This window comes from Cyclopterus lumpus, chromosome 17 (genome assembly GCF_009769545.1).
Source record: "Cyclopterus lumpus isolate fCycLum1 chromosome 17, fCycLum1.pri, whole genome shotgun sequence".
In the NCBI taxonomy this organism is placed as follows: domain Eukaryota; kingdom Metazoa; phylum Chordata; class Actinopteri; order Perciformes; family Cyclopteridae; genus Cyclopterus; species Cyclopterus lumpus.
In genome coordinates, this window is record NC_046982.1 from 7838237 (window position 1) to 7853399 (window position 15163).

At 43.1% G+C, this 15163-nt stretch overlaps 3 protein-coding genes across 3 annotated transcripts; 1 reads left to right on the plus strand and 2 right to left on the minus strand.

Moving 5' to 3' along the window:
• Positions 1-1198: 1198 nt before the first annotated feature.
• LOC117747125 (bcl-2-related ovarian killer protein homolog B-like) lies at positions 1199-7372 on the plus strand. The gene is made up of 5 exons (XM_034556550.1): positions 1199-1431; positions 1942-2283; positions 3003-3131; positions 5768-5931; positions 6345-7372. The coding sequence occupies exons 2-5, from the start codon at positions 2061-2063 to the stop codon at positions 6468-6470; spliced, it is 642 nt and encodes a 213-aa protein (XP_034412441.1). The 5' UTR covers positions 1199-1431; positions 1942-2060; the 3' UTR covers positions 6471-7372.
• A 244-nt stretch (positions 7373-7616) lies between these two features.
• On the minus strand, positions 7617-11399 carry thap4 (THAP domain containing 4). The gene is made up of 5 exons (XM_034556252.1): positions 11273-11399; positions 9583-9736; positions 9309-9418; positions 8565-8668; positions 7617-8409 (listed from the first exon to the last, which is right to left on the minus strand). Exons 1-5 carry the CDS (start codon positions 11295-11297, stop codon positions 8284-8286), a joined length of 519 nt encoding a protein of 172 aa, XP_034412143.1. The 5' UTR covers positions 11298-11399; the 3' UTR covers positions 7617-8283.
• On the minus strand, positions 11273-15070 carry agxtb (alanine--glyoxylate and serine--pyruvate aminotransferase b). Its single transcript, XM_034556251.1, has 11 exons — positions 14716-15070; positions 14086-14278; positions 13914-13978; positions 13710-13810; positions 13535-13605; positions 13362-13446; positions 13155-13253; positions 12960-13029; positions 12499-12594; positions 12168-12296; positions 11273-11801 (listed from the first exon to the last, which is right to left on the minus strand). Exons 1-11 carry the CDS (start codon positions 14986-14988, stop codon positions 11694-11696), a joined length of 1290 nt encoding a protein of 429 aa, XP_034412142.1. The 5' UTR covers positions 14989-15070; the 3' UTR covers positions 11273-11693.
• Positions 15071-15163: the final 93 nt, after the last annotated feature.

A 15163-nucleotide genomic window follows, 5' to 3' on the forward strand; every position in this document is an offset into this window, starting at 1 on the left:
TTTAGTCAGGAACTGAAATGATGACAGTATTTATGCAGAATATCTCTGGTCCAAACGAGCTCATGGAGGTACTGCTGCTGCTGCTGCTGACCAAAAAGGTCACAAAGAAGTACATGTTTCACTCTTAAGGTGAATGTGTCATTCTAATTAATGTTGAGAAAAAGGATCAGATTAATCATCAATACAATACGTGCAAATGTTATTGTGTTGTATTCACATGTTGATAAGTAGCTGAATCCGTCCCATGGAGACAAACTAATCCTGAAGAGGACCAGATCAGCTCAGAAAACAATAATGTTGACCTCAACAGTAAGGTGAGTAACAGCGACACCCAGCGGTCAAACTATATATAGTAACATAATATCCCCCAATAAAAAAGCATCATACCCGTTATCAGTTTGATATACAATGTAATATAATGTGGCAGGTAACACACACATGCACAGGTGAGATAAAGAGAGATGAATACGTGTCACGCGTTGTTACGTGGAATGAGCCTCTCTCCTCTGACTGACCTTATGTTCTTTGTTTAATGTGTTGGGACACAGTGGACTATTTCGACGGCACCACCTTCCCAAACATCATTAACTAATTGAGTTAAAGCAAGATCGATGGAGCTTCCAATGGATTTTATAAAAACTATAAATAATAATACAATAAAGTGACAATACTGTAATACAATTATTAAAACGGCGTCATTCATGGGGCACAATAAAATCCAATTAACTTTGTGTCCGTACTTTAAGTGCCGACTTGGACAGCTATAGTTATCTATACTCGGTATTTAAGGTGTGCCACTTTGGGCATCAGCGTGGCAGATCATCGGATTCACCTGTTCTGGTAAAACCCCGTTTCACTCACGCGTGACGTGTTTGAAACGTGACTCGAGGGCTTTTCAAGGGGTCCCAACGCCACACGTGACGTGGACACACGCGAATTAATAAAATGGGGTCCTTTCAGACCGCTGTGTGGGATTAACCCGTCCGGATTTGTGAATGAAAATGTGGATGCGGTTCATTTGTTCGCCCCGTGTCTCCCCGTCGAGAGTTGCCGGGGCGGCAGGCGTGAAACTCCACCTCCGGGCTTTTCCTGGCTGTAAAACCAACGCACCCATTGAGCGCCAATGGGAAGCTGGAACAACAGGTAGGCGTCCTCCAACCGCGTCCCTCGGCTCAGTCGGTGCTTTCCGTGGAAACAAGTGGACCGAGCAGAGCCCGAGCTCTCTTATGCATGACACAACTTCGACTTGGTGGCTTCCTGCTCGTCTGAAGCAGTTCTTTTAGGAGAAGACGAGTTCCCTCTGGCGCTCGGGCTCTTTCGTCTGTTTGAAAGGTTTTTTCTGATTAATCGACTGAAAAAAAAAGAAAGAAAAGAAAATCACATTTGTCATATCAGAAGCGGGTGCTTGTCAATATGGATACAACGTCGACGGTAAGCGTGGCTTGTCCTTTGGATGCAACAGCGTAACTTCTAGATGCATCTAGCACATATTCTAAAATGTATCTTAAATATTCTACTACATGTTGCACTAAAAAAACTGTATGCTTTATGCATAAAAAAAAAAAAAAATCCCAAATCAAGAAATTTAAATTTATCTTGCCATCTTGTGGTATCAGCTTGGTGTTGCATAATCCAAGAAATGTAGCAATATCTTGACTATCCCACCATGTGACTCACAGCAATAACGCCTCCATCACATTCTTATGTAAGTTGGTGCTGTGATTTAGATTGTCAGCGTCTATATGCACTCACAGTCCCTTTTGAGTGTAAAAAAAAGAAGAGAGTATTGAATCACTCAAGATGCTAACCTGTCGTTTGCACCAGTTTGTTGATGAAAGGAGTTGTTCTCCCGGTCTGACAGAAACATTTCAAGATTGCGGGATGTCATTCTGACAAAGTCTAGCTAGCTACCTCTGAATAAGGGTTTTATTATCTCCACAGCTGCCATATTGTCTTCAGCGTTAAACTTCGTTCCTCTGGGATTAAGAAGGGACACCCTGAAACACAGCTGATCCCGGGAGGTCAGGCGCTCTCTGACCCTGATCCCCCTGCAGGAGGACATGGAGGTCCTGCGGAAGTCCTCTGTGTTTGCTGCGGAGGTCCTGGATGTGTTTGACCGATCGTTGACTGAGAAGGAGCTGGTGACCCAGTCTAAAGCCCTGTGCAGAGACTACATCCTGTCCAGACTCCACCAGAATGGACTGGGGTGGTCCAAAACTGAACTCCACCTCTCTCCGTCAAATGCAGCGCTCGCTGAGGCGTCGTTGGTGCTTCTCTGTCTTGGTAAGAGAAACCCGATGAAGTCTGAACTGTAAAATGAGTGACGTAATGGGCTTTCGAGGGGCAAATTTGCATCTTCTAGAGACATGGAGGCACAGTCAACGTGGTTTCCTTCTGCTCTTTGAACAACAATAAGATAAAGAACAGGCGCTGCACAGTCTTCCTACTTTATTTCCAAATATTTTGGGGGCATTTCTTTATAGCTGTTTTTAAAAATGATTTATACCCTGTATAGACAGAAGACAGATGATGCATTAAAGGTCTCATGACCAAGAATTTGGTCAGTTGATGATGGGCTGAAAGCTGAGATGACTCGACAGAGCTGGACGAGATAATTGATCATCTGAGACATGAGAGACTTGACTGATTTACACGCATTGTACTACATGCTGTACATTTTAAGCCATGATGAGTTCAGGGGCGTGCGTGTGAGAGAGAACAGCTTGAACCAAGCGACTATATCTGGAGGACTTGACTCACTTAACACAGCAGCTAGTTCCCAGCGTCTCTTTAAGAAATACAAATTCTTTACTTTTAACATGTGAGTGACCCTCCACAAGCAGACCAGAGTAAACTGTCTGAGTTTAATGGTTGCGTGGGACAGTATCGTAGTCTGTGTAACCTGGAGCGTTTAAATAATTGGTTTAAACTGCGGTCCACCAAACAGACTTGATTCTTCTCTCTCTCTTTTTGTGTGTCTTTGCTCTCCCTCTGTTACCTAGGCGACGAGCTGGAGTGTATACAGCCCAGTTTGTACAGGAACGTGGCCCGGCAGCTCAACATCTCTGTTGCCATGGAGAACATGGTTTCAGATGCCTTCATCGGCGTGGCAACAGAGATCTTCTCAACAGGTACACGGCTGCTGATGATAATGATGGTGATGTAGCTCCCTTTTATGCTATAACAAAAAACTGTTGTCTTCTGCCAGTACAGGAAGTGATTCACACTTGACTCCCACTACTGATGAAGGCCTTTACTGGTATTAAACAGGTGTGAGTCTGCAGTTCCCAGCAGCCTCTTTGGCTGAGAGGTAGAGAGAGATAGGGAGAGGGAGAGAGGGGGAGAGAGAGGGAGAGAGAAGAAACGGATACATTTAAATATTCTTTTTGTTGCACTTGATGTTCCGCTCTTTGTCCTTGAATCAGGTCTCAAGCTGGACTTTGTGTAGCCCTTATTGTCCTGTGTTGTGACCACAGTGTCCAAATACTCTGTGGCCCCAGTAGCACATCACTCTGGGGACGTTGATGTCGCTCAGTCGGCACGCCACTTTTGTCCAGACTGAAATACCTCGACAACTACCCGATACATTTTGGATGAAGTTTAGTTCAGACAGTCATAGTTCTCACTCAGAGAACGAATCCTACTGACTTTGATCCCCGGCCGTTATCTCCAGCACCACCGTTTGTGGGTTGAAATGTCTCGACTACCTTTTGATGGATTGCCATGAAAATGGTGTCCTGCACAGGATGAATTAAATCCCCTTTTTGCGATCCCTTATGAGATCACCTTATGCGATACTTCATACCCACAAAACGTATGACGTCTCCAGAGGTCAAGTGCAAAATGAACACGCGTTAACATACCGACACCCCAAGCAACCCGGTAAACGTTACGGCTGCTAAACATCAGCATGCTGCAGCGACGCTGGTGTGGCCAGTCCTGTTGGAGTCGGGGGAGGGGTTTATTTTGATGGATACTAAAATGTGTGACGTGAGCATGGCAGAGATGCATCGCCGCAGCCTGTGGAAGGTGACGGAAGGTGCAACCACACTTGCTATAATTTGTAACGGTAGTTTATCTGGCATGTGCTGTATGGTCGTAAGGTAGCGATGACGTCTCTGGAGTTACGTTACTTTACCAAACTCGACTTTACACTATGCCCGTTACCTCAGACCTTGTGACGAGATAACATAACGCAAATCTTTCTGGTCAAATCTTTGTTGCCTCTTCAATCTAATCTAATCTAATTACTGGAGATGTTGATTTTTTTTTTTTTGGTGCTGGTTCTTGGACTTGTTTAAGTCGCCTTGACAACAGATCTGCTTTGTACACAATTCAAAGCAGTGTGGCCAATGTCTAAATAAAAAGAGTGGTTTTATGTACTCGGTATGAGCCTCTGGGGTCGATTTAGACGGTCTGGCCGCGGTGTGACGAGCAGCTCGAACTCTTCGTGTTTCTTGGGAAGATCAAAAATGGATTTGCTTAATGTCATTTTCATGACTGTTTTGAATAAACTTGTGCTTGTTTAGACGTCACGAGGATGTATTTCTGGAAACTGCGTGGGATTCCTCCCTGAAGAATAACAAACTGGTGAACCCGGGCTGCCCCAGCCTTCTGGGACGGATTGAAACTGGGATATAAATAGAAGAATGCATCGATGTTTGTTTTCCCCTGCTGTCTGGAACACCCTATTTAGGCCTTTGGTCATTATGCCTCCAAGTGCTTGACAGGACCAATAAGGAATGATAAGTCCAGTGAATCTATGTATCATAAGCACTTTTCATTTCTCTTTTTTATTGAAATGTTTTTATAGAAGCGGCCATCTGCAAAATCAACATGACTTGTCTCTCCTCCATCTATCTTCGCCTGCCTCCCACTTCTGTCCCTCCTCTTTACGCCCTCCTCTTCTCCAGCTTTATCCCTGACAATCTTGTCTCTATTCCTGGCCTGCTTCTCAATAGGGAGTGAGATGTGACGGGCTCTGACAGATTCCTTGGACAGTTATCCCATTTAAGCCCGCTGGAGCTTGCTCTATCCCCTTATAGGCCCAGTCAGACACTGTAGGTCAGCCATGACAATGTGAGCTGGCCTAAGGAGGCTAATGCCATTAGAACCGGCTGCATCCCTGACGGCTGCTATAACGGTCCCTGCTGTCCTGGAAACTCAACCTAAATATGTCTGGATGCCATCAATTATCAGACTGGATTGTTTCACTTGAAAGAAGCTTCATGACTTGGCTCCTTAGGGGTAAATTCAAAATCCTTTTCTGAACTTGTTGACTCACCCACAGTAGAAGTAGGGTGTTCACCCGCCTGCAGGCGAACGCAATCTCACACTCTCTAATTTAGAACTGGTCTCTAAGACGTCTTATCAGCTACAGTAACACAAACGCACTGGTTTGTTGACTTAAACTGGGTATTTACAGTTTATTTCAGTACAAGGTCCACTGACCATGCTGGGAATCGGGTCACAGAATATGTAACAGAGTAACCATAAGAGAGGAGATGAGAACAGCAAAAGGAGTTTATGTTTATTGATTCCCGTCAGGAGAATTCTTCCAATGTGGAGGACTGAAGCTCAGGCCTGCTGGACAGAGTGTGATATCTTTGCTCCTCAGCTATTGAACAACTGCTGCGTGACGGCAAGATGGAATCAATATCGGCTTGAATTGCTGAAGCGTGAAGATGTTTTTAACTAAAACATTAATGGACGTCGATAAAGAAGACATAACGGCGTAACTTGGCGCTGTCTGTTTTTCTGTCTGTAGGTATAACATGGGGTAAGGTGGTATCCATGTATGCGGTAGCCGGAGCCCTAGCAGTGGACTGTGTCAGACAGGGTCATCCAACCACCGTTCACATCTTAGTGGACAGTCTGGGACAGTTTGTCCGCAAGTTTCTGGTTCCCTGGCTGAAGAGACGGGGAGGATGGGTATGTGACGTTTTTTAGTACTAAATTATGTTTCTCATGTATCTTTTTTTTTTTCTTTCTCTGATTTCTTTATGGTTCATGCTGCTGCATGATTAGTGTTACCAAGTTGACGGCAAACGAGGGGGTGGAGAAAGCACTGCTTGCATCGTGTTTCTCTTGAGATTAACACTGGCAAAATTCTGTTTTCCACATCGCTGACGCTGCATGACTGATTACGTTAACTTGTTTATGGACGAGAGCTCGGTTTATGTACTTAGGCTCGCATAGTCAGTTAGAGGGGAGTTGCATGTAATATGGAGCTCACACACTGTTGCTTCCTGTTGGCTGATTTGCAAATATTTGCAGTGGTAACATTCGTTTTTCTGTGATGTTTCATTGTAGTCTAATTTAAAATATCAATTTCCTTGTACCAGGCGGAGATCACAAAATGTGTGTTGAAGCAGGATCTTACCCCTGAGCACCACTGGCTGTCGTCTGTCATCGAGTCCCTGAAGTACTTCCTCACTACAGTGTACGTCTACATCATGAAGGAGACATGAATCAGCACAGACTGAGTGCACCAGAGTCCTCATCGTCGATATGAGAGCATATCTCAGACTTGTTAATAATAATAATGGATGGAGTCGAGATGGTCGCTGTGCCTGCCAGCGCTGAATGGCCATCAACAAATGTTTCATCAGCATTGTGCGTGCGTGTGTCATCTCGGTTTCGGATAAGTGATTACCTCCATCCAAAGAGTAGTCACTGTGATATTTAAGAACATACGCGGCAATGAAAAAAAAGGTTTGTGTCCCTCCACCTCTTCTACATACTGTGGCGCTGCCGGTGCAGAATGTGTGTGTGTGTGTGTGTGTGTGTGTGTGTGTGTGTGTGTGTGTGTGTGTGTGTGTGTGTGTGAGAGAGCGAGAGAGAGAGAGAGAGAGAGAGAGATGGTTGTCAGGTTGCACTCCTGAGAGAAACTGTCCGATGCATTGATTTGATGTTCGTCTCAGTAAATATACCTGAAGGAAGAATGAAAGGGAAAGCCACGTTTTTATTGAAAATTGATGCTCAGCTGGCTGGGTCTTGTGAGTTTTTCGGAGTCTGAAAGGAACTGCTATCATGTGGTGATTTGCACTATTGTACATCACCACGACAGCACGGGCAGCGTCTCTTCCAGAGTATGATTAAACTTTCTGCTGCAATTTTAGACACTATTGACCAAGAAATGTTAAGTCTCTTTTTAGGCCAAAGAAGAATGGTACTTTACTTTAGTTTGGTTAAATTGATTTCCTTTTTTAAAATCTGTAAATATTTTCATGCAGGATTTCTTTTTCTTTTTTTAAAATCTTTATTTTGATTATGACTAACAATTGAAGCCACTGGAGTATAACGACAAGGGCTCTTCAGGATGATTGTGTGGTATGTTTTATGGTTGTCACTTTAACATGGTTAATTTATAAATGTGTCTGTTTTGTTTTTTACATCCATAATAAACCTAAAATCTTCACATGTACTTATTGTGTTGATTCTTTCATGATACTGACACACAGGGGTTTAAAGTGGAGCCTGTCACTCAACCTCTACTCCCTCATTCAGAATCAAAGACTTGATGCTGTAACACTGATGCAGAAGAGCATCAATAGCTTTAATGTTGAACATAAATACATCATCCTTAGGGAGAGAACAGGAAGCATACATATTAAGACAGTCAAAAAACTTTATTTCTCTTATTGCAGCCTGTATAAGTACATCTACATTAATATGAACCCCTCTACTGAAAGAAAGAATATTGGACATCATGTTGAGACACATGAGGAAAAAGTTTTAACACCAAACTCTGACTTTTACACTCAATGTTCATTGACTCCAGTAGGAGAGCAGTTAAGCTTTCAATCTGAACATGGTGCAATGAAAGAGGACACTACTCAATAATTCATCTGTGCTTTATAAGCTTCACAGCTCCAATAATAAATATCCAGACAATACATATCAAGATGAGGCGAGCGTCCACACTAAAGCAAGGCCCTTCAGTGTAATATGACATTTTTAATTTTAGATTAAAAAGGTTCACAAAAGTGTTAGAGCTCTAGTAGTAGTTTCACTTACAGGTGGTGGTAAAATGCCAAGATATAAAGAAATATGTTAGCAAAGGCAGAGAAGAAGACTGTAAACATGGATGTGAACAGTCACGTTTTGAAGCGTAAAGCTGAATGTAAACATCAACTCTACATCTGTAGTGCCTTAAACACCCACTTATTACTGCATGTATTGTATTAACGCAAACTGTTTATATGATTATGTGACTAAACCCTGATTATTGATCAAGTCCCCTTATTTGGGCAACGTTTATCTTTCCTGACCAAAGTACGTCTAAGTAAAGGAAGTCTGCCGACGGTAGGTGATGTGCAAGTGCTGCATCAGTGGTTGGTTGTCTGTCGCCATGGAAACTGTTTGCTCCAGCCTCCCATCTGGTCGGAGCTGAATCACTCGAGAGACCTGAAAGATGGAAGAGAGCATGGACACAAAGAGCAACACATATTTCATTGATTAAAATAATGTTCGTGCTCTGTGGGACCGTGTGGGCAGCATTGTTGCCAATACATTCAGTAACTAATAAACATGCGTGATGCATCATCAGATTACAGTCGGACCTTTTGTACATGTGGCTCTCGGGCAAAAGAGACTCTGGCCAGCGCTTGGCTCTGCAGGTTCAGCTGCTGCGCCGTCAGCTCTCCCTCCTCAATCTCCACCAGACCTGCACACAAAGACACACTAGACATAAACAGGAAGTGTGTGCGTTTGTGTAGACGAAAGAGGTCGCCATTCAAAACGTGTATACACTTTTATGCCAATTAAATTTTATACGGATTATCTTTTTTTTTAAAGGAATGAGGACTTAATTGTATATCGGAAATTGTTTTTAAAAAAGTGTAAATTGTTTCAGAATAATTTATTACTTAATGCAAAACAGTAAAAAAATATATATGACAAACAAACAAAGTTTTAAATTGCCAAGTTTCTGCATCACGCCTGGAATATCACATACATACATATATATATAAAAATGTATCTCACAATGGAATTTGTCTTTCACTATATATTAGATGTGACTCATACACATATGTGTGTGTATGTGTATGTGTATATATATATATATATATATATATATATATATATATATATATATATATATGTCACATCTAATATAGTGAAAGACAAATTCCATTGTGAGATACATTTTTGTATATCCACATTAATCGTCTGCTTCCCTCAGAAAAACCTATACACCCTGCCGCTCCACATTTTGAACGATCCTTTTTTTTCCAATTACAAAATACGAGCAGGAGCCTGGTCAACAGAAACGAGGGTACCAGTATACGCGTGTATGCATCTACCCGAGTTCTGTGCGATCATGAACGCCACTCTGTTGGTTCCCGGCTGCATTCGAATGAAGCCACACTCCCTGTGCAGAGGCTTCTTTGTCTCTGCGTGGAAGGCATTGAACCTGTCGAACACAGTAACAGCAATTAATCAACTGAAGATTGATGAGGCAATGTTCCTAGTGATGGGCGGTCTGATCTGGCGTTTTCGCCGCAAGTGATGGTCGGAGACACCGTTTTTCAGCCTGGTGTTATTCTTTGAAGTCTGATTGCTCCCAAAATAACCCACGTGAAGTTGATGACCGGTTGTCCCACATGGCTGAATGTCAGGGTCTCGGTGTAGCGGAACGGTTTTATGGTCGTAAAACAGCCCTCTCCAGGTTCATCCGACTCCCAGGTACCCAGCAGCCAGTCGAGAGGGAGGAGGACTGGGTTCAGATCCGCTGGTAAAACACAAAGAGTTCACGATCATGAAAACAGAGGAAAGGACTTTATTATGAGGTGATGATGGGCAATAAAACACATTTTATTTGATTTTAATACACTGATATTACTCAACATTCACAGGAAGTTTGAATGTACTATTAAGGAAGAGATCATTTTATATCAATTAGAATACATATTGGTAATAATAAATATATATCTTGAATCATGTGACAGAACAAGTTATGAGTCAGCTGACATTACAACTAAGATGAGTTTAAAAGTGGATAATAGAGAACTTTTCAATTTACAAAGCATTTCTCTCAATTAACTAATAAATGCTATTCATAACATTAACAATGGCTGTGTTCTAGTCAAGTGTCCAAGTAAGTCATGATAGTCAGCACACATAATACCAGGTACTTGAAACTTAAGCAGCCACTTTCATTTTATTATTTACAAAAAATATCTGCGGCTGAATAAAGTGTATTCTCTTGAATATGGATATGTAACCTGTATTTGATCAGGTGATCTCACAGAAATCAAGCAATCATTTTCCAGAGAGATCCGAGTCCAAAGCCACACAAAACAGGATAAGAACGTACAAGATGGCCACCTCTGCTTTTCAACAGCAAGATGAAGCTAAAATAATCAATCGACACTTTGATGCACTTCTTCCCTGACGTTTCTTCCATTTTTCCCCTTTTCTGTTGCCATGGTCCAAGGACAGAGGATGTCCTTTTTAATTATAAAAATCTCGTCTTTTATTAACCTGGTCTGTTCTTTCATATAAACTGATCGTATTGCATTCTGAATAAAGTGTACCTGTAAATATCACATTATCCGAGTGTATCACTTTTATGCAAAGCACGTTGTGTTGCATTAAATGTGCTGCAGAAATCCAGTTAATTATCATAATCATAATGATCAAAATATTGCCTCACAATTAAGTAACTTATTCTTCATAAATAAACTGGGTTAACGAGTCATACATTTCACTTCTGCATTCAGACAAGCAGGTTTATTCTCATCCGGCGTCTCCCTACTTCAGCCAGTGGGTGGCAGTAACGCTCCGGTTTGGTGAACATGTGGCAGAAACCAGAAGAAGAATAGGAAGCTGGCTGTTTGTCATCGCACTCGTATAAATATAGAAAGTGTGGAAACAAGGCGCCGCGTGTAAGTATCGATTACATGATCACAAACATCAGCAGCGTTCACTAACGCGCTGACGTCAGTCTACGCTCACTGGGCGTACGTCCTGACTCGTCATCATGTAATCGCGATATATGGTTTAGTTCATATCTGAAACTAATATTAATTCGGGACAGTCAGACTCAGCTGAGACGACGTCATCGGGAGGCTTCAGTTGGATGTTAACAACATGGACGACGAGGACGCGTTTGCACCTCGATCCCTTCAGTAGACTATTCGGCCAAAAGCTAGTGCGTACTGAACGAGTCACGTGGTTAGTCGGAGTCTGCACTGACATTGAAGCTACAACAGTTGACATTGATCCCATTTTTGCATGCGACTTAACAATGTAACCATCGTCCTACCTGTGTGACTGAACGGACACGCCATTAATAGACCAGGCTGCAGGCACGCGAGGATCACTACGAACCTTAAACTGAGGCACACGATTAAATGAACAGTTCATCCCCGTCAGTGTTGAGCTAATATGACGTAGTTTTATATACGGCCATCGCAGTAAGGGGGATCTTGGGAAATGTAGTTCAGACCGTGCACCTTTCTTGTGTTTGATGAATCCAAGAACACTTTATTGACATCTTTCAACAGCCTCAGCATGGACCAGTTAATACCTGCTCCTTGATTTAAAAACTATCCTACTTATACAATAAAAGCACATTAGGTTTTATTCATATCACATCATAACAATTCCCGAACTTTATGCGCTGTTTCAGATATCAATCATGTGGTGACATTGTACAGCGTGAGGGGCCGGGGGACTCATGTCTCCTAAACCTTGCTCTTTTTGCAGTTCTTCAGAGCGTCTGCCAGGGCGTGCAGTGCCATGTCAGCGTTCGTCTTCTCGCAGTTGTATCCCATCAAGCCGATCCTCATCACCTAAGGAAGAGAGAGGTGGAAAGTGCATCAGAGCCAGCAGAGACTCGGCGGGCCAGACGCAGAAAGCTGTTCAGACACCACGCCGATAGCACAGCTCTTGCCAATTTGATATCTGGTTTAATTAGTTAATTGTAGACGAGATGTGAAATGATGTCTGGATTATTTAGTTAATTTTAGTCGAGATGTGAATTGGTGGAGTGGGAATGGAGATGCCCATTTCTTCTTATGGTTTATTTTAGGGGAAATCATTTCATTTTAAAACACAACCATCTAGAACATCTACCGTATAGATTAGCTGATGACCATGACCACAATGTTAAAGCCATAGTTTGTCTAACTGTACGAAGTGGAATCGCAGCAACCCACCATGCCGATGGAAGGGCCCAGGCCTCCGGTCATCTCCATCTGGTGGTGTTTCATTATGTAGGCCAGCAGCTCCCTCCAGTTGTAGCCGTCAGGAATGGAGATGGTGGTGACGGAGGGAAGCCTCAATTCCTGCAGGACATGTCAAAATTAGTGGACATAACAGGGCAACACAATGCCGTCATAATAACTCTGATGGATTCTGGTGCAACACAAACACTTCTGTTTATAACAGATATCCTATACAGGGCTAGAGAGGGTAATACTGATTATATGTTTTATGCAGATGATTATTCAGTGTCCAGCCTGCGGTTTTGTTTTACAGCTACCTTACCCTTTCAGGAACGAAGAGCTTGAGGCCCAAGTCCTCTAGGCCTCGGTACAGGTAGGATGCCACCTCCTTGTGTTTCTTCCAGGACTCCTCCAGCCCCTAGATGGAGACAAAGATCGACGGAGTTATGTGAGAATCAGACGAGAAGTTACAAGGAGACTGTGCCAACACTGCCAAATCAAAACCACAGCACATTTAGAGGCTCATTCAAAGAGTCCATTTTCTAGCAAAAGGAAAACACTGATTCTTCCTCTCTTGACATGTAATGGTGTGCTTGACAAAGACTTTGATGTATTGCTGCAAATAAAAGTGATCAGCATGATTAAAGTAAAAAAACACAACAACAACATCACAAGTCTAATGCGCCACCTGCACGGCCAACAATGTGTATATTATTGTTACTCTACAAGTCAAGAGAGTATTTCAGTAACGCAACTACAAAAAGTGGTGAAACAATCTTTTACCTTTTCAGCAATGATTGCCAAACCTTCTCTCAGGGCAAAGAATCCAGACACGGGTCCAGTGTGGTGGTACCTAACACACAATGACACCCCAACAATCAAACATGTATCATTATAACGTTTCTAATAATAGTAATAACTAATAAACAATGATACAATTATCACAAGGATGTAATCAGTTGGCTGTATTGGACTTACAGTCTGGCTGGTTGGCCATCACATCCCCAGTAGTTGGACAAATGTGTCATATCAAAGAGGTAGGATACTGGCTTTGTTTTCCTGTTAAACATCTTGTGGCTGTGAGGGGTAACAGAGTCAAAGAAGTGCTTGCTTGTTGTCATTTGTATGCAGCTGTGACATTTTAGGACTCATATGGAAACATGCATGCATAAGGTCCCTCCTCACCATGCTCTCTCATTGAAGGAGATGGGTGCTGTGCCAGGAGGCGTATTCAAAGCCTTCTGAGAACCGCTGTACAGTATGTCAATGTCTGGCAGCACAATTAAAGACATGGTGACATCCCACACGATAACACACGGGTGTAACACAATTGAATCCATTGTTAATCATTGCCTTACTTTGCTTGTCCATAAAAATTGGGGTCGCGCCAAGAGATGCAACCGTGTCAACCAGGAAGAGGCAGTTATTTCTGCAGGAGATATGACAACAGTGAGAAATATGACATGCTATTTGGTGGTTACATGAAACCGTTTTGTACGCATGTGTTTGAGGCGGATACATTAGGAGGCTCACTTTCTGCAGATGTCTCCAATGCCGTCTACTGGGTGACAGAGGCCAGCGGAGGACTCTCCATGTGTGAGGAAAAACAGGACAGGCTTGTGTGTTCCTATGGCCTAGAAAAATTGTTTAAAAAAAGTTTTAAATCACAAATGTGGGCAGATAGAATGTTGTATAGCTTTAGTATGCTATGGGATGCTACAGAGACCCGGTGCCTACCTTTTCAATTTCCTTATTGCTGAAATATCCACCAGGTGGTTTTACCATTCTATGTACATTGGCACCTGCAGAGGGACATACAGAGAGAATACACAATCGGTGTAAATGTAGTCGTGTATCTTCTTTGGAGACCCAAATGGATGCGTGCGTAAAACCGTGCGTAAAGACGTACCCATTCTTTCGGCAATTTCTGCTACGCGCTCTCCCCAGATTCCGTTAATGGCTACGAGCACGCTCTCTCCGGGCTCCACCGTATTGAACACTGCACACTCCATGGCCGCATGACCGGAGCCGCTCATAGCTATTGTCATGTTGTTCTCTGTCTGAAAGACGTACTGGATCCCTCGCTTGATGTCATTCATGACCTAAGAAACACGATGTTTAGCTATCGTCACCAAATGCTTTCAGTGATTTCAGTAAATGCGCAATTACGCACAAACTATTGGTCCTTGATCCCATGAAAATGTATATTTGGTTTATTTTAAATTAAATCTGGGGGAAAAGTTGAAATTTGAACTCTTAACAACAACATACTTTCAAATGTAATTTAGTCTGATTAAACAGCATCTCAGTGGTGAAAAACAAGTAGTTTTCACCTAAACCTAACCAAGTGGATTTCTGACAGAAAGCCCTGAAGTCAAACTTCTCACAAGTGCACAAAACGCACCCGCGACTCTATATTGTACCCAAGTTCAGTATTTGAGTAAACATATGTATTTCCACCTTAAAGTAGGGCATACTATAATGTACTATATAATATACCTCAGTCTTTCTGACTCTGAGTATCAAACACAGCCTTTACCTCATACATTTCTGGATGCAGGTGACCAATTATCGGTCTGCCCTGAGCAGCTAAGATACGCGGAGGAACGTTCGAGGGTCCCGGTCCGAACAGGTAGCGCTGCGGAACTTCCAGCGGCCGGAGCATGCATGCTGGCGGCGGGATGGTGACGGAGGACATGGAGCGGTCCAGCCGCTGCAGAAGAGGCGCGCCCCTCGCGGCCAGCGGACTGTCGAGGGCCGCTGCTGCCTGCTGGGCGAGCAGCGCGCTCCGGCTGAACAAAGCCCGCTGCATCACTCCTGTTGTAGTTCCTGATAAACCTGCACGGAGTGGGATCACCACTGACTGACAGCCGCAGAGACTGAACCTCACTGGAAGTGTTTGGTAAATATTTAAAAACGAGCAGGTCTTTGACCTGTTGGCCACGGGGCGGTGTACCTGACAGCCAACCCGGCCCCTGACTTCGATA